General features: G+C 35.6%; 1 protein-coding gene across 1 annotated transcript in view; it reads right to left on the bottom strand.

The window, feature by feature from the left end:
- MMP16 (matrix metallopeptidase 16) overlaps positions 1-25,483 on the bottom strand; it is a gene marked incomplete at both ends in the record, with an annotated part of 275,992 nt that overhangs the window by 15,126 nt on the left and 235,383 nt on the right. Inside the window, one exon of the mRNA XM_080693638.1 lies at positions 20,281-20,419. Coding sequence (XP_080549764.1) covers positions 20,281-20,419 — 139 coding nt within the window. The remainder of the gene's footprint in view (positions 1-20,280; positions 20,420-25,483) is intronic.

The raw sequence follows: 25,483 nt of genomic DNA, 5'->3' as shown, positions 1-25,483 counted from the left end.
TTCCTTTGTTTTGCTCATTCTGTATGCCCTCAAATAGCTTTAGTGATTATAACTTCTCCTCTATTCAAGCACTTCTCCAGGCTGATCCTTTCCTCTTATTAAATAAATATTTAACTTGTCTCTCTAGCTTTATAATGTAAGCCTCCTTTGACCTTATGCTATAGCACTCTTCTTTTTAATAGTGGTAACTGAGGGGAAGAAAATGTTAAACCTAATCTTGTTCAGAATTGCCAGAGCAGGCAGACTTTATCCATCAGTTACTGCTGCTGCTTAGAAATTCTCTACAAGCAACACGCCTCCCATGCCCTGTGCCCCAGCATATTCGGCCACCATTTCCTTCTCAGTATGTCTGTCTAATAGTTTACAACCATTTCTTATTCCACTGGAAGTTGATTTCATACCTAACATTCTATTGAAACTTTTTTTTCTTATAGTCATTACTACTCTCTAACTAAATTCTCCACTCTTAACTGTTGACACAATTGACCACTTAAAGTACTTTCCTCCTGAAGAAGCTAGAGAGCCACTTTCTTTTGGTTCCTCTTTATTTTCTCTAGCTGCTTTCTTTTTAGCTTATTTTATTTTACTCGGTCCTTGACTGTTGACATTTCGTGGGATTCTCTTCTCTTTTTATTCTGAATCAGGAAGGTTCACAAACTCAAATACCTACAAGAACCAGGTCAATGAGAACATAGGAGTGGAGTACCTGAACTGAGGAACTTGCATAAAATCCAGTAGGTATTCCTTGCCCCAAAGGGCTATCACTTTCCTCCCCTCATTTTTGGGGGCCATTATATGATACAACAACCTCTCAAATAAGCAACCTTTTCAGGGGTTAAAATCTAGTAAAGTAGGTGCTTCTATGTCCTTACTAATTGATATAAGGCATTGCTCAGTTTTACAATATTTTAATACCATCTCTGGATGAGGATTAGGATAAACTGCAGCATTTTATGTCATTACGTAAAGCTATTTAAAATAACAACAATGTACTGGCCTAAACTAATACAAAACAAAAACCAAAGGAGCTCCACATTTTTAGGCTGAAGTTAATTAGGAGTCTCTAGTTTGTAACCATGAGTATGCAACCTCATTTCCAGACCATCTACTAATCCATCCTTTGATATCACTTATTACAATATGGACTATCTCAGTATCATGTTAAATACTATGAATACGAAAGAGGATAAGAAAGATGTGATCACTACAATTACCATCCTGCATGAAAGGCAGCTGAAAAGCAAATATACACACAAGTAATTGTAGTAACTGAGAAAAACTGAGTACTAAGAAGAAATATACCCAAGATTGAGAAAGAAAAAAAAGGCAAGAAGAATTTTAAGCTCAGGGAAAATCTTTTTGAATAAATAACATACCCAAATCTAAAGAAATAAAATGGTTGTGAATGTTGGGAAAGAGTGTTCCAAGTAAAGAGGAATTTGGTATCAGTTAATTTCAATGTCAGTGAAATGTAATGAGCTAGAAGAATGGTGCTAAAAACCAACATAATAGGTTTGATCTTATTTTGAGTGAATTAGATTAGGCAGATCAAACATTAAATTACTGGAGAGATATGATCAGCTATATATTTTCAAGAGATTATTTTTGTCCTTTTGTGAAAACTGGATTTAGAGGAAAGAATAGAAATGAGATGACTTGTCATGGTTTTTTTTTGCAAGAATTAACTAACTGAAGCATTCATTTAACAATTTCCTTAGTACATAAACCAAGCAGTGATGCAGATACTAGTGATATAGAAGTAAACAAGAAAGACAACATCTCTATCTCATGAAGATTAAATTCTAGTGAGTAGGTAGGGGCAAAACAACTTTAAATAAGTAAACAAATAAATGAAGATAACTTCAGAGAGTAAAGTCTTAAAAGTCAAGAATAAAAAAGAGCAGGGTGTGGTGGCACATGCTTGTAATCCCCGCGCTTGGGAGGCGGAGACAGGAGGATCTCGCAGGATAGAAGCCAGCCGCGCTGGTTTAAGAGACCCTGTTTCCAAATAAAAAGTATAAAATAGGTTTGGGAGTGTAGCCTGGAGGTAGAAGGTTTTCCAGGAACCACAGTACCACCAAAAAAAAAAAAAAAAAAAAAGAATAATAAAGGGCATTACTGTGAGATAGATGGGATAGGGGCTACATTGCATTGGAACCAGGGAAGATCTTCTTATTCTATCATGACTTACATAATTTAAAGGCACCAGCATAGTGAAGAATGTTTGGGGTGGAGGAAACATCAAGACGAAATTCAAAAGGAGGAAAAGTTTGTTGTGTAGATAAAAGCGTGGCAGAAATGTATAGTGAGGATAGTAATCTTTGGAGAAGTTTGAATTTTATTTTATTTTAAAATAAGTAGAATGTCATTGAATAATTACATTAAAATGTTCTTTGATAGCATTATTAACTAAAGTAACAGGAAGAGAAGTGGGAATGAGAGTAGAGTCGTGATACATTTTGTGAAGGGAATTGGTAGATATTGCCAGTGGAGTAGCTATGGGGAATGAGGCAGATGATACCAAGTACAATATTTAGGTTTTTGTTTGTGTACAAAGGGAATCAGTGTTATTCAGTAGAACAAAAAAGACTGGAGGTATGTGAGAAAGTGAGGGTTCAGATCAAGAGTTGGAGATGTCAGTGAGATGGCAATATAAAGACATCGTGCAGTCAGCTGAATATGTCAGTTTGAAGATAACAATTTGTAAGTCAGAAGCATAAATATGGCATTTAATAATTTGGAATTTGCTAATTTTTTATAGGGGAGAGAATGTAGGGAATATGAAGTGAAGCCAGAACTGAGCATCTAGAAACATGTGACTTTCAAAATAGATCAAGTACTGGAAGAGAGAAGAGTAGGAAAATAAGGAAGATAAAGATGAGTTGGGCATGAAGAATAAGATAGAACTTTTCAGATGCCAAAAATAAGAAAGAAGTCACTGATAGCTCTCTCTAATCCAAATATCTCTTGAAATCAAAACAGTATATATGATTACCTACTTAGATTTTCTACAAGATTGACTTATAAGCCCATGATTGTATTCATTCCAAGATTATTTTTCTTATTTTCTTTGTCTGGGAAGATGACACACTGGTTATTCAGTGACTCACATAAAAAACTTCCACTTCATTATTTTGTATATTTAATGGATCATTATATCTAACTGATTTGAATTCCTAACTTTCACTTGAACTTCTTTCCTAAGGCTTATTCTTATTGCTACTAAGATTAGATCTTCCCATGGTCCTTTCTAAAGGTAATTTTTTTCATCCCTTTTCTCCATATTTTCCCTCCCTACCATCACTCCAAACCTAGAGCCAGTCACATTACTGCAGAGGAAGCAGTGGAAATATGGCTTGGTCAGATCAGCAGAGATGAACAGAGCTGTCCACATTTCTTTCTTGGAAATGTTAGCTTGGGAAATACCAAGAACCTTTCTCAATTAGTGGGAAGAACTAACTACTCATTATATAGTAGGAAGCTTGAGAATCCATGATGCCCATAGGCAAGTAGACATTATGAAGAGGTAGAAATTGAATAAGAGAGATGGATTGAAAGAGAGAGAGAAAGGAGATGTGAAGAGCGAACCTATAAATGGTAGAGAGACCAAGAGGCCTGTCCGAGTGATGGTAAGTGAATTCAGTTCTTGAGCTGTGAGAGTTCTTGTCACATACACTAATTTCCCTTTAAGCTCAACTAATATAATCTGGTTCATTTTCTTTTAATTCAGTGAGTTGTTCAATAAAATTTTGAACATCCCAGTGACACACAAGATATATGATGCATGTGAGCCCCCAAGTTTGTTGACCAGAGTCCTGAGTTTTGGACAATATGTCATATATCTTCCAGCCAAGTGCCTTAAGAACAACTTTCTGAATTGAATTTCTCCAAAAGTCTTCTTTATTTTATCTCTGAAGCTGGCCTATCTCTCTTGCAACTATTTTTTCCCTAGGCAATTAGAAGGATTTCTAAAATAAATACCCAGTTTCACCTCTCTTCTGTTTATAATTTTAAGTCAGTATTCATAACATTCAGGATAAAATTTCAACTCATATCTATGTCATTTCAAAGTTCCTTTCAAACTAGGTTGTTTATTTTAACCCAATTCCATTTAGCTCCTTTTTTGGAAAAGTAGTATGAGTTTTTGGAAACAGCACCATTTTTTTCTAGAAAATATTTCCTATCTGAGTAACATAGGTCAGTCATGTTGTCAGCATACTCATTCATTAATATAATACTTAGTACTTGTACTTTCATGGAACAAGCATACTCCCCCACTCTAGGCTGTGAGAAACTTGAGGAAAATCATTATATATATGGTATACTGTCTTCCTGCAACACCCCATAAATAATGCCTGGAAAATAAAAAAGTTTTTAATAAATGGTTATGCTACAAAGAACCATACTTTATATTATATGAATAATCAAATAAAGGATCAAAAATCTAATAAAAAGGGACAATAAAGGCCAAATAGTCCCATTAGCCTTCAATTTTGAAAAAAATGTGAGAAAAAAATGAAATTTAAGACCACTACCAAGTCTAAACAACTATGACCCAGTATTATGTTAGAAAATACATAAGAGATATTTAACTGTCTATAAGGAAATGTTGTCTTATAAATACCACCTATCCTCTGCCCTTGTTAAGTCTGTGAATTTTGTAGAGAACCCTCACCCGAAGGTCCAGATCACTTTCTTGCCAGATTCATCGAGACAGAAAACGCAAGGAACTGTTTCAGTTTGCTCTGTATTTTAGTCATCGCTTCATCACTATTCAAATAGGAAAAATTTAAAACAATAGAACAAGAGAGAAAGGCCAGTTCAGCTGGCCAGTACCTCAGTGACTCACTGCCTCCTTCCTTTTCATCTCCTTTTTAATTAGGAAAGGGTATATAGTTTCAATGCCTCCCTTGCTAGTGATTTAGCGTAAATTTTTAATCAGCTCAGCTGGGTTGTCCCTTTTAAGCAGGAGCACTCCAGTATGCTTTACGGTACTTCCCTTTGCAGTTCCTAAGCTTTATCATCTGCATGACAATTTCTTCACGCTACTTCCAGTGATTACACTAGGAGCATCAATACCCAGGATACCCTGGTGCAGCTAGCAGGAGATGTTTCCAGAAGCTTTGTTGTACGTATCATCCACATGTCTCACGAGAAGATATTGTGTGAGCAAAGGAAAAGAGTTACAGTTTTTCTAGGAAATTCTTATTGCTATATTTTAAAAACTAGAGGATGACATAGGGTCAACATTTAGACACAGGTAGATACTTCCTCAAAAAGACCCCCAAAGCTAAGAAAATTAAAATAAAAATTAATAAATGTTATGACATTAAAGTAAAATGTTTTTGCTCATCAAAGGAAAGCATCGAGAATTTAAAGAGAGAGGCTACATAATAGATCTTTGCCAGCTCTGACACAGCACTGACATCTAGAACATAAAAATTACTTAAAAACTTAACACTAAAATAAATAATAACTCAATCAAGAAATGGGTACTTGAATTAAACAGATACTTCACAAAAGAAGAAATACAAATGACCAATACACACATGAAAAAATGTTCAATACCATTAGCAATCAGGAAGATGCAAATTAAAATTACTACATTGAGATTCCGACTAACCCTAATTAGAAAGGCAATCATCACAAAGTCAAACAATAATAAATGTTGGTGAGGATACAAAAAAATAGAAACTCTTCTATATTGTTGGTGAGATTGCAAATTAGTGTAGCTGCTATGAAGATCAGTGTGGAAGATTCCTCAGAAAATTGGGAATGGATCCACCATATGATCCAGCTATACCACTGTTGGGTATCCTTTCAAAGGGACTAAAATCAGAATATTACAGAATATAGGCATATCCATGTTAATAGCAACACAATTCATAATAGCCAAATTATAGAACCAATTTAGGAGCCCATCAACAGATTAATGGATTACAAAATTGTGGGATATACACACAGTGAAGCTCTACTCAGTAAAAAAACAAAACAAAACAAAACAAAACAACAACAACAACAAAAAAACTATGCCATTTGTAGGAAAATGGATTGACCTGTAGAACATTATGCTAAATGAAAGTGAAGGGTCACAGGTTTTCTCTAATATACAGAAAAGAGGGAGTAACTGGGATCCTAGCCAGACTTCAGGTAGGGAGGTGGATTGAGGGGGATTCATGAAGAAAATACTGCCATTGACTTTATGCACACATATGAGAATGTACATACACTCTGAAGACCTTGTTTGGGGAAGGAGGGAGTGGAGAGGGAGCCCGGCAAAAAGCCCACCAACTGTGTGTGCATGTATGTCAATAATCCCAAGGAATTACATTCTGATGTTAGCCTATAATGCACCAATAAAAGTATAAAAAAATTTTACAGAAAGGTATTTTAAAAGTATTCTTCTATACTGTTAGTCTAACATTTTCCATCAATAATAGGCAAAAATAAGCAATCTTTCACTTTCATTTATGATTGCTTTTTGTATAAAAGATCTTGATTTCCATTTATTATCTGTTTGTAATAACATCAAGTAATTTTTATAAAAAGAAACTTATATGCCCTTTAAAAAGTGAAGCAAATAAGAAAACTTATCAGCAAACATTTGTGTAGGATTGTATGTTGAAAGCCCAGAAGTTATACACACACACAAAAAAAAAAAAAAAAAAAAAGAGAAACAGCCACCTTGCCTGCTAGATATTTATGGCATAGAATTCAAAGAAGTAACAATGATTATATGATTATAAGTGATAACATTTAATTTTCTGAGTATTTGTTATTTATTGTGGCACCAGGAATTGAATCTATTCTACTCTCCCAATCCTATTTATTTATTTATTTATTTATGGCCCTGGAGATTGAACCCAGGGACATTCTACCTCTGAGCTACACCCCTAGCCCAATTTTACTTGGAAATAGAGTCTTCCTTGGTTTATGAGAAGCTCCCTATTTGCTGAGGCTGTCCTCAAGCCCGAGATCCTCCTATCTCAGACTCTCAAGTACTGGGATTACAAGTGTGCACCACCGTACCTGGTTTCCTATTTTATTTTTTAAAATAGATCTGGATAATTACTGTGCACTAGCCTCAAGCATGGCATCCTCCGATTTTAGCCTCCCAAGTACTGAAATTACAAGCATGCACAACCTAAGGTGTCTGGCTTTTGTTTTAAAGAGATAACCATAAAACTTTGTGGTATAATATTAAGATTTTCTTGTGACAAAATTAAAGGTTTTGTTTTCATTCTTAATTTTTTTTTGTATGTGAGCTTTATACTCAACTATTTTATTTTACATATGAGAGGTAGGATTTTTAACTACCTAACCATCAGGACTGTCTAGTTCTCAAGGAAAATATTGCCACTCTGGCAAAAAGAAGGTATTTATTGGATTTCATATGAAGTTCACATACTCTGGAATAAGTGGAAAAAACTAGTCTTTACTGACACTGCACTTGGCAGAACATAGAGGAAAATACCACCAAGTGAGAGTTAAAGACAGGGAAGTTTTAGAAAGAAGAAGAAAACCTCAAATAATGTGTAGAGTTAGAGGGGATTTTTATGGGCCCCTACGGCTGTCTTTTTTCACTGGGGTTCACTCCCCCACTACTCAGTGTCTACTTATTAAGAGCATATGAGAGTCACTGAAATAGAAGTTGCAGGTTCAGTAAACAGGCACCACATGGACTTTAGCTCCTTTGGAGCTGGTAGACTAGTGGAGAATATAGACTAAAAACCATAATCCTATGAAGAATTAAATAAAATAACCATTCCTGCTGAGTGGTATCTAATGGCATTTGATTTCCTTTTTATTCGCGAGGACATTGCCCTCACTGGAAGCTAAGAAATGTACCTCCTTCTCTAACACTTTATAACTGAACCACTGTTATAGATGGGAGTGGACTGAATTGTTCAGAGGTACTAAATCAGAAAAAGATGCTGAGAATCCAGCCTTACACCTTCATTTGTCTTACAAGTCCAAGAAGTGATGTGCCTAAAATCAGACTACCATTGCTAATAGTTTCATCCAATTCTTTTAATTCAAGGCTCACTTCATTGTTTCAAATTGACTCTTTCAGTTCATACTCTGGTGTTCAGAATTTCAGATGATTTCTTCCTTCCTTTCACCCTTGTGACCTGATCACTCTACATTTATTAGTGGAATTATTTACTAAATATTCAGATATACTCTGCTTGTTCTTGTTTAGTTTCTTCAGTCATCATATACTTTGGTGTTTATTATTAAAATAATTTGTTTTTGAGTTTCTTTTTTGGTGGTGAGGATTGGTCCCAGGAACACTCTACCTCCAAGATATACTCCCAGTCCTTTTTTTCTTTTTGAAATAGAGTCTCATTAGTTTGCTAAGAGCCACGCTAAGAGGCGGAGGCTGTCCTGGAATCTTCCATCTTCCTGTTCCAGACTCCCAAGTATTGTGATTACAGGTGTGTAACACCATGTATGTCTTACTAAAAACAATATAAAATAAATCAACTATATTTTCATTTTCTCAGATTGCACAAAATTCTATTTAAACATTTACATACTGCATTTTCTATTACAAGAGGAGTCAGTCAACTAGGGACACTAGCTGCTGCCTGCTTTTGTGAATAACAACCATACATATTTACATATTGTTCTTGTCTTCTATAACCATTCCATGACAAAACTTAGCAGTTAAGAGAGAGAGAGAGAGATAACTCACAAAGAAACATTTACTATGTGGTTTTCTACAGAAAAGAATGGGAACACAAATACTTTAATAACTGCATTTTCTTAATAATACCAAAGCTCACACTTAAAGTACTGGGTTAATATTACTTATTGGCTAATCACTATTCAACATTTATATATTCTTTGGAAACACTTCAAGTATTTTAGAAGATTATCAAAAGCAAGGTTTTCTTTGTAAGATTCTGCTATAGTAGAATATTCAACAGGTTTGAAGTCAGATGGAAGTAGAGAATAATAGTTCTACCCAGTAGGATCTGTGATGCCAGGAAAGTCACTAAATCTAGCTTTCCTTCCTAATTTGTACATAAAATACTGAAATTTCTCATTCAGGGTTCTGGGAATAGTGAGATATCAAAACCCTTAAACTATATCTGGTTCATTATGATCACAAATGGTACTAAGTAATATGGTATAGCACAGTATTTTACTGGTAAAATTTATTAAACCTATACTAGTAACTAAATAATGCCAATAAAGTGATTAAGTACACCAATCTATGCTAATGCTCATTATTTGAATTTATTTCAGTATTGAGGATTAAAACCAGGGGCATTCTACTTTTGGGCTATACCCTTAGCTCTATGTTTTCATGTTTATTTTTTATTCTTTGTTTTTTTTTTTTACGGTACTTGGATGGAACTCAGGGGTATTCTACCTCCAAGCTATACACCCAGCCCTAATTTTTATTCTTTATTTTGAAACAGGGTCTACTGAGTTGCAAATGACCTAAGTAAATGAGGCTAATGGCAACCCTCCTGTCTCAGCCTCCCAAATGCTAGGATTACAAGTGTGCAGCATCACGCCTGGCTTTATTCTTCTTGTTATTATTTTGGAAATAAGGTCTCTCTGATTTTTGAGGGTCTTTCTAAGATGCTGAGGCTGAACTCTCCCTGTGATCTTCCTATTTCAGCTTCCAGCTTCCAAAGTACTGGGATTTCAGGTGTGTACCACACGCCCTGCTTAGAGTATGCTTTAATTTCTCTATTGTTTATAGGCAGGTAGCTAAAGAAATTTGAATCAATGCCCGATTCTAAAGGACATATGACTCTTTGTTACCAGCACTTATCTTTTTCTAGGTCCCACATAATGATCCGGCAAGAGACTTTTGAATGCTTATGCAGCTGTGGCAGCCGCTGGGGTGTGCAGCACAGATCTTTTCAAGAGAGAACTTGCCATCTGCTAAGCGCCTTTCATCTGAGCTTCACTGGGGTCAAGTCATGCTCTTCTCCAGCAGCCTCAGGCCAAAGACTGAGCTCAGGAGAGTGCTAGAGCTGGGCCAAGCCTGCTCCACAGGAGACTCCACTAACAGCCACTGTTTGCTATAGTTCAACACCGGGCTTGCCAAGACTGTCCATGGCAGCCTGCGCTCTCATCTTCCATAGGCTCACCTCCTCACTCTGCCTCAGAGTCTTCTTCCCAGGAAACTCAAACCGGCACATTAAATAAAAGGAGGTGATACAAGTTTTGAAGATGAGGAAAACATATAGATGCACAAGGAATACTATAGTTGGAATTATAAATGGACAGAGCCACAATAAAAACACAAGATAGACTTTTTTTTTAACACTTATCCTAAGTACAAATATATCAAGAATAGAGAGCTTCAATTATCAACTATTTGGGCTTATGGTTTAGACAATTATTTCCTTTCAATATCCAATATAAATGTTAATATTAGAAATCTCTGAATATTTTAAGTAAAAAAAGAACAATTTGCATGTTTTACATATTTTTTGTTCTTACTAATTCTAGTGAATGTGAATTCCTTATTCTAGTATAGCTCTTTTTTTTTTTTTTTTTTCCCAGCACTGGAGATGGAATGCACGGGGAATTCTACCTCTGAGCTACACCCCAACCTTATTTTTTATTCTTTACTTTGAAAGAAGGTCTCACTGAGTTGTAAAGGGCTTCACTAAGTAGCTGAGTCTGTCTGCAAACCAGGATCCTCTGGTCTCAGCCTCCTGAATGCTGGGATTACTCTTTTTTTTTTTTTTTTTTTGTCTTTTGTTTTTGTTACTAGGGATTGAACCCAGGGTTATTCTACCTCTGAGTTACACCCCCAGCCCTTTTTTATGTTTTTATTTACAGGGTCTCAATAAGTTGCTGAAATTCTGTCTACCTTGCTGAGGCTGTCCTTAAACCTAAAATCCCTCTTGCCTCTACCTCCTAAATATTGGGATTAGAGACATGTGCCCACACTTGGCTTAGTGCAATTCTTTAGACAAAATTTCTTAAAGGAAAAAAATAAGTAGTTACTGCCTTCACTTATTTACAGTAAAGTTTCTTTTAAAATATCCACTGTATTATGTAAGCAAGGGTATATTTCTGCATCAAATAAACTTCATTAGAACTCTCTAAACCTCTCAGGAGCAATAATTTGTAAACAGTATAAAGAAATTGCTAGTTTATCAGTATTCTTTTGAAATAAGGTAAAATATAAGCAATATAAACATCTCTGAAATAAACAGACTTTTCTTTGCCATTGCAAGCTGCTGCATATTTTTAGACTGTTCTTCTCTTTTGCTGTATGTCTTCTGTATGCCTTTTTTCTTCCCGAACTTGATTATCCTCTTATTTTCTGCCTCACATATTTAAGTTCCCATTCCATAAATGACTTTTGCCTCTTGAAATGAAACTGTCAAAACATGGTGAGACATATTGCTCAAAGTTATTAAATGATAACAACAATTGGAATTGAGAGAACTTTTCGACTCTTTGATTTTGACGGTTACTGATTTTAACAATGCTGAGCAGCTTCATTTCAAAACCTACTTTTTCTCTTCCTGAAAGGATTGCACCAGCTCAATTTTCAACATAGATTTTTTTTATATTATTATCTTATAATCCTTCAGTCTGAACATGTCTAGCAATTGAGGATGTAAACATCGGCTTTGATGATGCTTACAGAAAGTTATTTTATTGGCTGCGTGATAGTATGATAGCTGACTAGCACACAACGTGTAAAGCAGCCAGCTGCTGGAGAAAAGCATACAGTGGGAGGCACTTTTTATTTCTGGATCTCTAACTCAAGAAGCACCTTGTGAACATGAAGAAAGGACTTCCACACGGTGTTAGCTGCCAAATGTCAAGGAGAAGGCACGTGAGGGAGGTATCTTCAGACATCACAACCATAAACGACTACAAGTGACATTCACATATACCAAACCCTGAGCCTGCTGACATTCAGTGAAAAAGGCCTGTGGTTTGGACACCTACCCCCAACTCCAACACAAGCAGCAACACTGCGGAGCATCTTAACTGGTAAATGGAGACTTATGTAATGGCTTCCCAACAACAACAACAACAACAATATAGGACAACAACAACAACAACATAGGACAACAACTAAAAAGACCCGCACATATCTATACATGTGAGTGTGTTCAAAGGAAAAAAGGACTTAGAGTACCTATTTACTGCCGGGCGTGGTGGCATATGCTTGTAATCCCTGTGCTTGGGAGGCTGAGACAGGAGGATCGCACAGGTTCAAAGCCAGCCTCAGCTACTTAGTGAGGCTCTCAGTAACTTAGTGAGACCCTGTTTCCAAATAAAAAATATAAAATAGGCCTGAGAGTATAGCCCAAAGGTAGAAGGCCACTGGGTTCTACCCCTAGTACCACCAAGAAACAAACAAACAAACAAACAAACAAACACCTATTTATTTAAAGCTGGCTTCATTTCACAGTGATTTGAGGGTTCTTTGAGAGAAGCATATGTAATAAAATGGTAAAGCACGAAAAGTAAGCAAAATTACTTAGGAAATTAGGGAGCAAAAGATAAATATGTCAAGTTGCAATGATGAGACTATTCAAAACATGTTTGTCAACATATTTTATAGTCATTTTCACATTGTAACATCTAAGATTAAATTGAAATCACATAAAGTTGTAAATATATCGTCAGTAGATAGTCTCTTAAGATTCAATTTCTCATTCTGCTGAAGTTCTCCTGCTAGAACTCACAGGGGCAGCTGCTGTGCATGAGGAATTTCTCCTCGACTGTGAGCTAAAGAACTAAAATCCAGAGCAGTATTAATTTAGTTGCTCATAAATAACATGCTCTAGAATAAAAAAGAAATTGAATTCTACTACCTCTGGCCCAGTATATTTAAATTAATGACATTTTTGTATAAATGCTTCCAACATATACTATCTGCTAAATAAAAATATTTTTCTTTAAACAGCTTTATACTGATATAATTATCATGAATAAACAACATATGTTTGAAGTATATAATTTAAGGCTTATCACATATAAATGTATACACATGTACACACACACCTGTCAAAGTATTGACATAATCAAGGTAATGAACACATTTATCACCCTGAGTTTCTTCATGCCTTTTTGTATTTCTTCCTCTCAACTCTCATGTGTCCTCAGGCACCCAGCCACTGAGGCACATTCTATCAGTATTCTAGAACTTTATATGAATATTTCATTTGATCATATTCCTTTATTTTGACTAAATTCTTTTACTCAGCAAAATCATTCTGAGCTTCATCTGGGCTGAAGTGTGAATTGGTAGCCATGTATTTTCATTGTTAAGTAGAATTCCTATATTTGGATAGGCTAAAATTTGTTTACCCATTCACTTCTTGAGGATATTGGAGTTGTGTCCAATTTTGTGATATTACAACTGTAACTACATGAGACTGTTTTCTGGAAAGAGTATACAGTTTTGCATTTGCGTCATTCATGTCTGAGGTTTCCAGTCCTTCTCCATCTTGCCACCATTTGGCATAAAACTCCTTTACATTTTATGCATTTTAACAGGTGTGAGGTGGTAGCTCATTGTGGTTTAAACTTATATGTCCCTAGTTACTAATAATATTAAACACATTTTTGTGTATGATTCTCATCCATATATCATATTTGATGGGATTTTTTTTCAAATACTTTGCTCATTTTTATTGAGTTGTTTTGTTTTCTTTTTACTGAGTTATGAGAATCCATATGTGTATTCTGGGTACACATCCTTCCTCATATATATGGTTGGCAGATACTGAGTCTTGACTGTCATTTGTCTTTATTCCCTTAAAAATGCCTTTGAAGAGAAATTTTCAATTTTTAATTAATTTATTTATTATGGATTATGATTTTGAAAAGAATTTCTTTCCTAGGCCAAAGTAATAAACATTTGTCACTAATGTTTGTCTAGAAGTTTAATAGGTTTAACTTTTATATTTATGATAAAATCATTAATTTGTGTATATGATGAAAAGTATGGATTAGAATATTTTCTGAATATAACATTCAATGGTTTTGGCACCATTATTCAAAGGTCTATCTTTTCTCCACTTAATTTCCACTGTACCTTCCAAAGGAAAACTTTTGAAGTAAAAAATTACTTGTCCAAACATGTTTGAGTCTATTTTTGGACTCTCTATTCTGTTCCATAAATCTATTTTTTTCTATATTTATTCCAGTGTCACACTGTCTTAATTATCATGGCTTTAAAATAAGACTTGAAACCAAGTAGTTCTTTCAAAGTATTTTTGACTATATATGGGGTTTTTCATATAAAATTTTTATTTATTTATTTATTTATTTATTTATTTATTTATTTATTTGCGGTACCAGGGTCATTCTACCTCAAAGCTACATCCTCAGGCCTATTTTTTATTCTTTAGTTTGAAAGAGGGTCTCACTGGGTTGCAAAGGGATTCACTAAGTAGCTGAGGCTGCCCGTGATCCTGGATCCTCCTCTTTCAGCCTCCCAAGTACTGGGATTACAAGAGTGTGCCACCACGCCTGGCTTTTCATATGAATTTTAGAATCAGCCTGACCCTTACTACAAGAAAGCTAGCAAATATTTTAATTTTGATTGTAATAAATTTATTGATAAATTTAGTTAGAAGTCATGTTGCAATAATACGGAGTGTTCTGAACCATAACTAAAATACTATCTTTACAGTTATTGAGTCTACTTTCATTTAGCAAAATTGTATAGATTCCAATGTTTAAGTAATATCCATTGTGGTTTGATCCCACAGTATTTGATATTTGGGGATACTGTGGAACTGTTTGTATTTTTTAGTCGAGTGCCCTTATTGATTTTTTGTATTTTTATTTGTGCATTGTAGTCTCACATCATAATCTCTGAACTATATTCTGATGTTTCTAATTTCAAGCTCTGCTTCTTATCAGCTTCTTTCTTTTCAGTGTGTCCTAGAAGCAGAGATGCTGTCTTAGTTCTGGACTATACTTCCAGGTATTTATGTACCAAATACTCCAGAATTATAGAGACAGTATCTTTTCTCTGAATAATGGAAGATGTGTTTACTGTCCAGAATAATAAAGAAAATGTCTCCTTTCAAAAAAAAAATTAGGTAGGTTTACTTCTCATGATAAAGATTTTAAGTTTGTGGTTCCTTCTCTGTAGTAAAACTGGTGATTTGCACACAGATTACCTGGCCCTCTTCATATCATCCATGACAATTAGGCTTCAGGAAACTTGTAAAACTGTCTCCATCCTGGCCCCTGAATTTTCCCATACTCTTTCTCCTGACTGAGAATTTATAAGTCTTCTGCCAATTACTTTATCCTGTGCCCGTATCCTCCCCTCTGCTGAGAGAATCGTTTTGAGTTTTGCTTGGATTTAAATATCTTGTGCCACAGCCTGGAAATTCTGTCCAGATAGGAAGCTAGGGAAATTTCAGAGCTCATCTTTGTGTCCTGACTTTCAGGGTTCATTATCCTTTGTTTCCTGATATTCTGTGTCTTCAAAATAATTATTTTATGTACTTTGCTCACTTTTTATATATTTCAGGTGGAATGATGTATCTGATCCCTATTACTACATTTTGGCTCGAAGCAGAAGCCACACGTAATGTGTTTGGATATCTTTTACTTAAATATTCCAAGAAGCAGTGACATTTTAAAAATAGTGAGCTGATCACATGTGTAAGAGAAGTTTTTATGTCTTCATGATTTTATTATTTCTGTAAAACCAATTTTCACTGCATGTAATATAGATGTACAAATATTATTTCACTCAAAGTTTAAAAATACAAAGTATCCAAACATATTAAGCTTTAATTATGTCTAGATATTTAGTTATGTCTAGATATTTATAAGTGTTTATATGCGTATAACATATTATGCTTATTTTTATATATTTTTTATTTTTTATTTTGAAACAGGGTCTCACTGACCTGCAAATAACCTCACAAAGTAGCTGAACAAACCGTGATCCTCCTGTCTCAGCCTCCCAAATGCTGGGATTACAGGTGTGTGCCACCACACTTGGTCAAAGAGCAAGAAAAGGAAGACAAAGAGGGCCGAAGAAGGAAGTAAACTAAAGAATAGTAATGTTTAAATCCATCAGCACACGAATCTGCGTTCACAGAGTGATACAAGCTGGTCCCAGTATCACAGATATAATCTGAGGCCAGCCTGTATCACTCTGTGAACACAGATTAGAGTTTACATCCTATTCTCAGTTCACTGAAGTCTTCATTGAGTGTTTACAATTCCAGTTATCCTATAAGATAGAGGTCTATGACAAGTGAACTATGATCCATGTCTTGCTTTGTTTAGTACACTGGACCCAAGAATAACTTTTATATTTTTAAAGGTTATAAAAACAAGCATACAAACAAACCAAAGAGAGAAGGAGAGAGGGAGGGAGAGGGAGAGAGAGGGGATGAGAGAAAGATGTGATAGACGCTGGATGGCTAAAATAAAACCTAAAATATCTACTGTTTGTGAATTACAGAAAAAGTCTTTAAAATACTGGTCTAAGATATTGGGGCCCTAACTCCTTTATCTGAAGTCTTTTTTGTTAGCCAATTTCTCTCTAGTTTCCACATATGAGAGAAAACATGTAACTATTTGCTTTCTGAAACTGGCTAAAATCAGCATAATATTCTCTAGTTTCATCCATTTTCATGCAAATTACACAATTTTCTTCTTTATGGCTGAGTGAAATTCAGTGGAGTGACGAAGGGGGTTAAGGAGAAGGAGAAGGGGGCAGTTTGAATAATGCTATGGATACATATAAAATCATCAATAACAACCTTATTGACACCTATGGGGTGGGAGAAAAAGTAGGGTGGGATCCGGAGAGAAACACGCGAAGTGTTTTGTGCATGCTTGTTTCTATCCCTCTGTAGTCCATTATGATGTATAATTATAATGCATTAAGAAAGTATAAAAAGGATATTAGGGATAAGATGGTACAAAAGGAAAATATCTTTTCCTAGTGTGGCTGATATTCTAGTGGGAAGGGCATGAATAATACAGGGGTGACATATGTAGTTTGTCAGATGCTACACAGAAAACTAGAGAAGAGAAGACTGGGCTGCTAGAGCAGGGGTACAGGTTGCCTCAAGGTCTGTAGGGAAAAGTGGGGCTGGCAGATGGGATGTGGAGAAAAGGGGTCCTGGATTTGTTGAGGTGATATAGGCCATAAGGATACAGTGTCAAGCAGAGACTGTCATTTTGATTGTGGCTGTTTTGATGAGGGTAGACAAGGAGAGTGGTTTCCATTAGCACTTCCAGGGGCTCCTATACCTCTGCAGCCAGGAGTGATATTGACACCTGGAAAGAAGGTGGTCCTGCTGGGAATACCCAGAGCTTCAAGCCCCTCTGGATAGCAGTGACATTAGAAGCAGGAGAGATCAGGTCCTAGCTGGGCTTTCAGGGGTCCACCAGAAAGTGGAGATGAGAGTAGAGTGGAGGAAAGAGGAACAAGGCAGGGTCCTTGGAGTGTCAAATGTTAAAAGAATAGACATTTCTTGATACTAACCATGTATCAGAAGAGACTCCCAACAAGTACAACATTCTAGAAGTTAAATTATTCTGTGACAAGAGCCAAACTTATTGCTGTTATTAGCACCATTCCATGAGAAGCACCAAACAGAGCCAAATTAGTATTTAATGGTGCTATTTTTATTACAATGTGTGTTGAGCACCTGTTATGCACCCAGCACTGTTTTAGGAATTGAAAATACAGTGGTGCCAAGAAAACACAAATAAGCTCCATCTCTAATGAAACCCACACCAACATATTGTAGGTGATTTTTAATTTCTACATGTTCTCTGGAAGGTATTAGTTAAACAGGACGGGTGGGAGGACACTTAGAGTACGCCTTTTATGTTGGCTGCTGAAAGATGGACTAGAGCCAGCTAATCCACAAGTGATGAAAGGCAAACTAAAGTGAGAGGCCCCGAGGCAGAAATCAGCTGTCACAACCTGATTTATGATGGTGGCAGTTTGTCCTGAGGCCGTTTTGTTAGAGAGCACTATTGATCCTATACCTAGATGGAGCTTTCAAGCCTGCGGCTACCTTGAGGAATGCCTTCCATCTTTCTGTGGCTACTACTCATGGGACTAGAGAAGGGTGCTTGGGAGGGGAATTTCCTTTCATTATCCCGATGCCTCTCAAATTCTCAACTTTTAGGTGGTGTCTTGGCTTTGTCCCTGTGGTATAAAACATGCCTACCCTTTACACATTCACCGTAGAGCAGCAGAAGGGGCATAACACAGCAATCTGGCCAGAAGCCGTAACAGCTGGCATTTATTCAGAGCACACATGTGCCAAGTACTCCAGATATAGTAATAATTTAGACCTTAAAATAATACTGTGATGGGGAATAATATAAACCTCATTTTCCAGATGAGAAAACCAAGGGAAAGAGAACTGAGCAACTTTCCCGATTCATGTAGCTAGTAGAGGTTCAAAATGGTGATAAAACCCCAGAGCTTATAGAATGCTATATACCTAATAAACTACACTGCCTCTGTTTTTCAGGCAATAATCAATAAGAAGAAAATAAATCTAGGAACAAGCTTTCATTTTATATAGGTAGTTTGAACTTCACTTAAAAAAATGTATTACATTTAGCATAATGAGATTAGTCAGTCACAAAAAATAAGAAATCGGATGCTTTCCTTAATAGGCGAAAGCAAGGGAGAAATGGCTAACAGGAGGAACTCTAGATGAAGAAGGAGATTCTATAGAGGAGCAAATAAGGTGACTTAACTGAGGGGATAGGAAACACCTGATGTACTTAAACATATCAAAGTCAATCACTAAGCCAAGCATGGGAAGGAGGGATGGAGAGGGAATGGGATGGGGATTTGGTAATGGCTAATTGTTTGATGTGTACATGTATGATAAAAAAAACAGAAAAAAATATTCTCTGGTAAGAAAGAAAGCAAAAAGAAATATTGAAATGCTATCTTTAAATCATCAAACGCTTGGTATCAGACAAATGAAACTGTTATGTGAGATTATCATTTTTAATTTTGGATAAATTGCTATAATACTAGATGTCAACCACTAAGCCAAGCGTGGGAAGGAGGGATGGGGAGAGAATGGGGTGGGGATCGGGTGGGGGCTGACTGGGCGATGTGTGCATGTATGTCTACAAAAGTTTGTATCCCACTATGATGTATGAATACAGTGCACCAATAAAATAAAATTTAAAAAAAATTTAAAAAAAGAAACATCTGACAGCTAAAAAAAAGTATTACAAGTTTTCCTCAGTAGGATGTTTTCCTTAGTCTTCTCATTACTACACATCATTCGTTTGATGCTGAGAATGATTACTTCTCTTAGTTAATATTTTCTTTTTCTTCTCTCAACTGTATCCCGTTTCCACTTCCTTTCAGCTTTTCAGGCTCTTGGGCAACACGGTCGCGCGTGTTCTTTCTACACTGCACGTCTCACTTTGGGCTCAGACATGTTCTCCTCACAGCTCAGGCTCAGCCTGTCTCTAGTCCCTCTGTTCTCCCCCGGGTTTAGGGTTTATTGTTTTGAATATTAGCAAGTTTGAAGACGGAGGGACAGATACCTGGTGAAGTTCACTTTACCGGGCAATCTTACTTTTGCCTGCCAATCGATAACAGTTGTCAAATTAAAATTCATCACTCAGATACATAACCAACAATAAATTTTGTAGTACTAATATTAGGCGGGTTTTTCTACTCATAAATTTTCCTCACATCTATGATTAGTTTTTAGTTTACTGGAAAGTAATTATATAAACTAAGTCCAATAAAGTTTCAAAGACCATACTTTAAAACAAGTTATAAAATATATTTCACTGCATCACTGCACAAAAAACAAGAGAAAATTCCAAATATTCTAGAAATAAATAAACAAATAAAAATGTATAAATGTATAATATTACTACTTTCCTCTCCCTCCTGTCTGTCTTGTTATGCTGCTCAGGTTGTCCCCAAACTCTGAGGCTCAAGTGACCTCCTGACTCAGCCTCCCAAGTATCTGTGTTGACAGTTACATATACTACTATGCCTTATTTTATTTTTTTAGTGCTTTTAAGCCCCAACTAAAAGTTCCCAGTGATCGCCTTCAAATTTGATTTACACATGAGAATATTATATAAGAGAATATAAATTAAAAACTAAAAATTATTTTAATTTTATTTATATTTTTCATCACATACATCCCCCCCTCCCTAAAATCCATTGGCTCTCTGATCCCAGTTAATAGGGTTTATTTATTCATCTCTATCTAAGTCATAGGGCCCCGGACAAAATAAACAAATTACAACATGACCAGACATGAAAAGCATCCTTACCTTTAAAGAAGACAAAATTCCCATCACTGTTTTCATAAACGGCATCAATGCTAGGAGGTAAGCCTCGCCAGAAGTACGTAATTTGCATGGGGTATCCATCCATCACCCTGTTGTTTCTCACGCGCCAAAACCACTGGTCCTGCAAAACAAGCAGAAGCATTATCCTCAGCACAGCTGCCAGCCTCTGCAGCATATCACTATGCAGTGGTTGGGTGGATGGGTTTCAAGGTGAGAGGGGCTCTTTGTCATCAAAACAGTCAGTGAAAGAGCTACCCAACTTGGCATAGTGATCACACAAGGTTTTGTAGTTAACTCTGCAATATCTAAACTATACAGGGTGGTTAAAATCATAACATCAAAATACTTGACCTTACCGTTGAACATTAGTTCCAGGGACTTCTAGATGAACAAAAATCCTTTACCTTCGGGGATTAAGTCAGCTTTCTAATGAGTTGAGTAACACTATGCCCATGTATGCCTCCTGGCATTTCAAGACATATGCAAGATCTCCACACCTAAGATGCAGGGGATTAAACAAGAGGCCATATCTCCCAATATGCACATGTTACACACACTGTCCTGCTTAGCCAGAAGCAGAGCACTCATGACCATATATGGGCCAGTTTGGTTGATTAGATATATGGCCACCTTAAATAAATAAATTTGTATTGAAAATTTATCTTGAGCATATCACAGTATATATAAAGTTGATTAAATATTAATAACATATATGTTTCAACATAAATACTAATGGAAAAAATTATACCAAAATAATATATTTGATGATATAAGTTTTTCAGCTAATAATCATACTATACAGAAAGATATGTAGCATAGAAATGCTATGTTTTTATTTGTTGCCTTTTTTCTGCTTTCTTCTCCCAAATTAGATATTAATTAATGACTTATTATAGCACTTTCCCACACCTGGGCTGTCTCACATTTACCAGTTATTCATATGTTCATACAGATACATCCCTCCTCTCTATTTAGGAGTCCTAGATTTCTGATAAAATGATAAAAATAAACCTTGCCCCACCTAAATGTACTTCAATATTAAAGTTTTTTTTTTTTTTTTTGGTGGTACTGGGGTTCCTGGAAACCTTTCTAACTCCAGGCTACACTCCCAGACACCCATTTTATAATATTTTTATTTGGAAACAGGGTCTCTTAAACAAGCGAGGCTGGCTACAAACCTGCGCGATCCTCCTTTCTCTACCTCCCAAGCATGGGGATTACAAGCGTGTGCCACCACGCCTGGCTTAAAGGTTTTTTTTTTAAACCTTTTGAATAATCATATAAAAGAGATTAACTAAAAGCTCAATGGCTCAGAGTTTACAAATTATTATTATTATTATTATTATTATTATTTGCAGTACTGGGAATGGAACCTAGTGGCATTATACCTCCAAGCTGAACCCCCAGCCCTATTTTTTAGTCTTTTTAAATTTTTTTGAAACAGAGTCTCACTGAGCTGTGAAGGATCTCGCTAAGTAGCTGAGTCTGTCCGGGAACCCCAATCCACGGGCCTCAGCCTACCGAATGCTGAGATTACCAGCATGTGCCACAACGCTTGGCTTTCAACTTATTCTAGTCATTGAGTTAATTACAAATTAATATCTAACTCATAGCATAATTATCCTATTACATGTATAGGACATCCTGAGGACTGAGCAAATGGCATTAGTCAACTTTTTGGTTGTTATTAATTTTAAAATTACGTGGAAATTAGTTACCCCACAGTTCCTATTTAGATTTCTGTTTACAGTTATTCATTATTTCCTCTTTAGATTTAGCTGTGTTATGATTTCAGGAATGTATTTCTTTCTCCCAAGAGTTTATTATGTTGAAAACATTTTCTTGATATTTTCATGGTATGGGATAGCTTAAATTAATAAATGTTTGAATCCATATGCAGCCAAAAAATTAAATGGGTTTTAAAATAAAAAAAACATTATTTTGTGAAAAGATTGGGAAATAACATTAGTAAGATGATCAGGAGCTAATCACTAACAGAATGTGAGCAGGTAATATTCTGATCATAGAAAAGAAAGAGGAAGAGCAAAAACAATAGCATGTTTCTTTATCTATAACAGGGCTTTTAACTGAATTTTAAACCATGTCAATTTCTAAATAAAATATATTTGCTAAAGCACTTTAAACTACATACCAAAATAATAAATAAAAATGACTAGATGCCTATTGCATTCTAATAAATAAATAACCAACCATGATTCTTTATGGAACAGCTCTTCTCTGTGTTTAAAAAGCCAGGTGAAAACCATGGACAATATTTCAATTTTTCCCAAGGAAGCTCTTCACAATGCCAGACCATCCCTAGGTATTGAGACAGGGCTAGAAGCTCTTTGGAACAGGCATGCTGCTGACCAAAGATGAGAATATGATCCAAGCTTACCACTAATAAGGGGAGAAATAAAAATTCTGCCTCAAGATTAGCAGAGTCGATTTATAAAAATTCAGAAGGTGATGTGAAACCACAGATGAATCCATGACTACATCTTCCTGACAGAAGCCTTGGCAGTCTTTAAATTATAGATCATCCAGCTGTGCCTTTATTCAACTTATTCATAACTTCTCAGTTTAGCAGAAAACAATAGTGCCAATAATTTAGAAAGTATTCCATCACAGAGATGCACACTCCTAGGCATTAGAGCAGAGTAAAACACCACTGAAAACTTAATATATGTCCAGGACCAGGAGCCATAGTGTCTCCTACCACGATTACTAGATTACTCTTTCAAAAATAGGACTTGTGAAAAATTCATACAGAAAGAAAAACTTAAGATGGTACTTAGGCTTTTGTACAAATCTTCCTTATAAAATGAAAGTTCTCTGGTTACCTATCTAAAATTGAAGTCCCACCCTCCATCCACACACATCTTCTGCGTCTCCACCTCCCTTCCCAGCTTCCCTTTCTTTTGTTGCATTTATCAATGTTTTACAAAGTACTTGCTTTACTTTATTGCTGTTAATTTCCTCTTTACAAGAATATTAGCTCCACCATGGCAAGGTTGCCTGTCTTTTGTTCACTTATGGTTCCCCATTTTCAGAAAAGTGCCTTGCACATAGTAGATTCTTCATAAATATCTCTTGAAAGAAAACAAAACTTAGGGAGGGAAGATCAAAGTCAATGTAAGAGATCCTTGTAGAAGCCTAAACTTTAAAGTTAAGACTAAGATTTTCCCCTTTATAGTCAAGATGTTTAATTTAAAAAATAAAAACTATGTGGGTGTCACAAAAATATAAAAAAATTCTTCTTCTTTTCCAAGAAGGGAGTGATGTTCTTTGAACCATGGAGGAAAAAACACATTTTTTTTTAATCCTTGCAAACAATGTAAGTTTTGTTTTGACTTTAGGTATAAAGAGACCAACACATTTTTTTTTTTGCCAAATTACCATAAGATGAAAACGCATCTATGTGAGATTGTTTAAACCACAGTAATTACTTAGCATGGATATCAAACTGACTTATGAAGTGCACATTCGAGTCAAGTGAACTCATTAGCATTAAAATAAACTTATGTACATAAGTACAGATGTGCTCACCAGCGATCATGTGTTGTTTTTGAGGCTTATGATGTGGCAAGGAGAGTGTCTGTTGAAAATGAAATCAGATATGTAACAAGAGTAAAAAAAAAAAGAGAGAGACAAAATTATTCAACTCCAACTCCATGTACAATGAGAGAAAAATTATTTATCCTGTTGCATAAATGGCAGAGGAAGAAATGCAGTAGGTCTGAATTTGCTGTTACTTTCCCTCAAGCATCAAGAGATGTCTGAGGCACCTACCTGACTGCTCTTATCAGGTGGCTGGATTGGGAGGCAGCAATTTGAGAGTAAGTAATGGACACCTGGGCAGGAAGTGGGAGTCGGCAAAGAGGTAAGGTGGAAGTCCAAATGTTTACTCAGCTAGGGCCACTGCTCTTTTGAAGGGACAAGAAGAAAGAGGGAATTTGAGTGTAAGTTGGCTGGTGCCCACTGTTAAAAGTAGCAAAAGGCAAATTGTGCTCTGGAACGGCTGTATTTATTAAATAGCTGACACTGTCACCTTGGGTGGGACTCCTCTCAGGGACATCACTAGTAGAAAGAAAAAGCAAAGAATTGAGATTTCTCATAAAATGTACTATTAAGAGGTTTTTAATAATAGACTCTATTCAAGTATGTGTCTCTAAATCATGTCTAAAATTACTGATCTTACTGAAATAAAAATTGATGCTCATGGCTAATAACTATTAGGTTAAATGCATTTATTTTAAAAATATCTTCGAGAGGTATTTGATTTCATCACCCACCCAATACTTTTAGTAATAAAATGTATCCAATGGAAATAGAATAGTTTCACTTATTATAACAAAAAGTTTTTCCAAGTGGCCCAAATTTAAAAATGTATCACCATAATCTCTTGGAAAAGTGATCAAATCTTTGTTATTGACAATGATGAAATGCAAAAAGTACCAATTTGATAAATCTAAGATGTTTTGGATCTAGAAGTCTACAACACTTTTTTAATTTATTTTTTAGAAATTAGCCAGAACAACATTACACAAAAAATTATTTTGTCTTCACATAATATGGTTAAATAAAAAAACATCTTTTTTTTTTAAACAAAAGGCCATTGGCAAAGTAAAAACCCATGACAAAGGGTATCCCTGAACCCAAAGAGTCAATTACTCTAATATATAAAGAACTATTAAAAAATCAAGAAAAACCCCAAGCCTAAAAAAATTAAACTGTAAGAGACATTTACACACAGCTGAGAAAAATAAAAGTTTGTAAAACAGGGAGAGATGTACAGCCTCACTTACAATCAGTGAAATGTAAGCTGAAACTACTCTGGGATACCATATCTTTCTTAAAAGATTGCTTTGATGTTGTGGTTTGTAGAAATAGTCTCACTCATACATTCCTGGTATGAGTGCAAAATGGCGTAACACCTGTGAAGATCAATAGGGGACATCTGGAAGCAGTACAGATACAGCTGTGTCTGTTCTTTGACCCAGTAATCCTTCCTTTAGTAATCTGCCCCCAATGAAGGAACATTCTTTCAAGTGAAAAAATATATAATGCAATAAGATATCACACAAAATCATATATACAATGGAAATGAATTTTTATGCTATCATTTGTGGATATCTAATATATAGGCAAAGACTGTACCATTTCATACAAGGATTTAAATATC

The sequence above is a fragment of the Muscardinus avellanarius genome, assembly GCF_963383645.1.
Source record: "Muscardinus avellanarius genome assembly, chromosome: 4".
Lineage (NCBI taxonomy): Eukaryota > Metazoa > Chordata > Mammalia > Rodentia > Gliridae > Muscardinus > Muscardinus avellanarius.
This window is presented reverse-complemented; position numbering and strand designations above follow the sequence as displayed.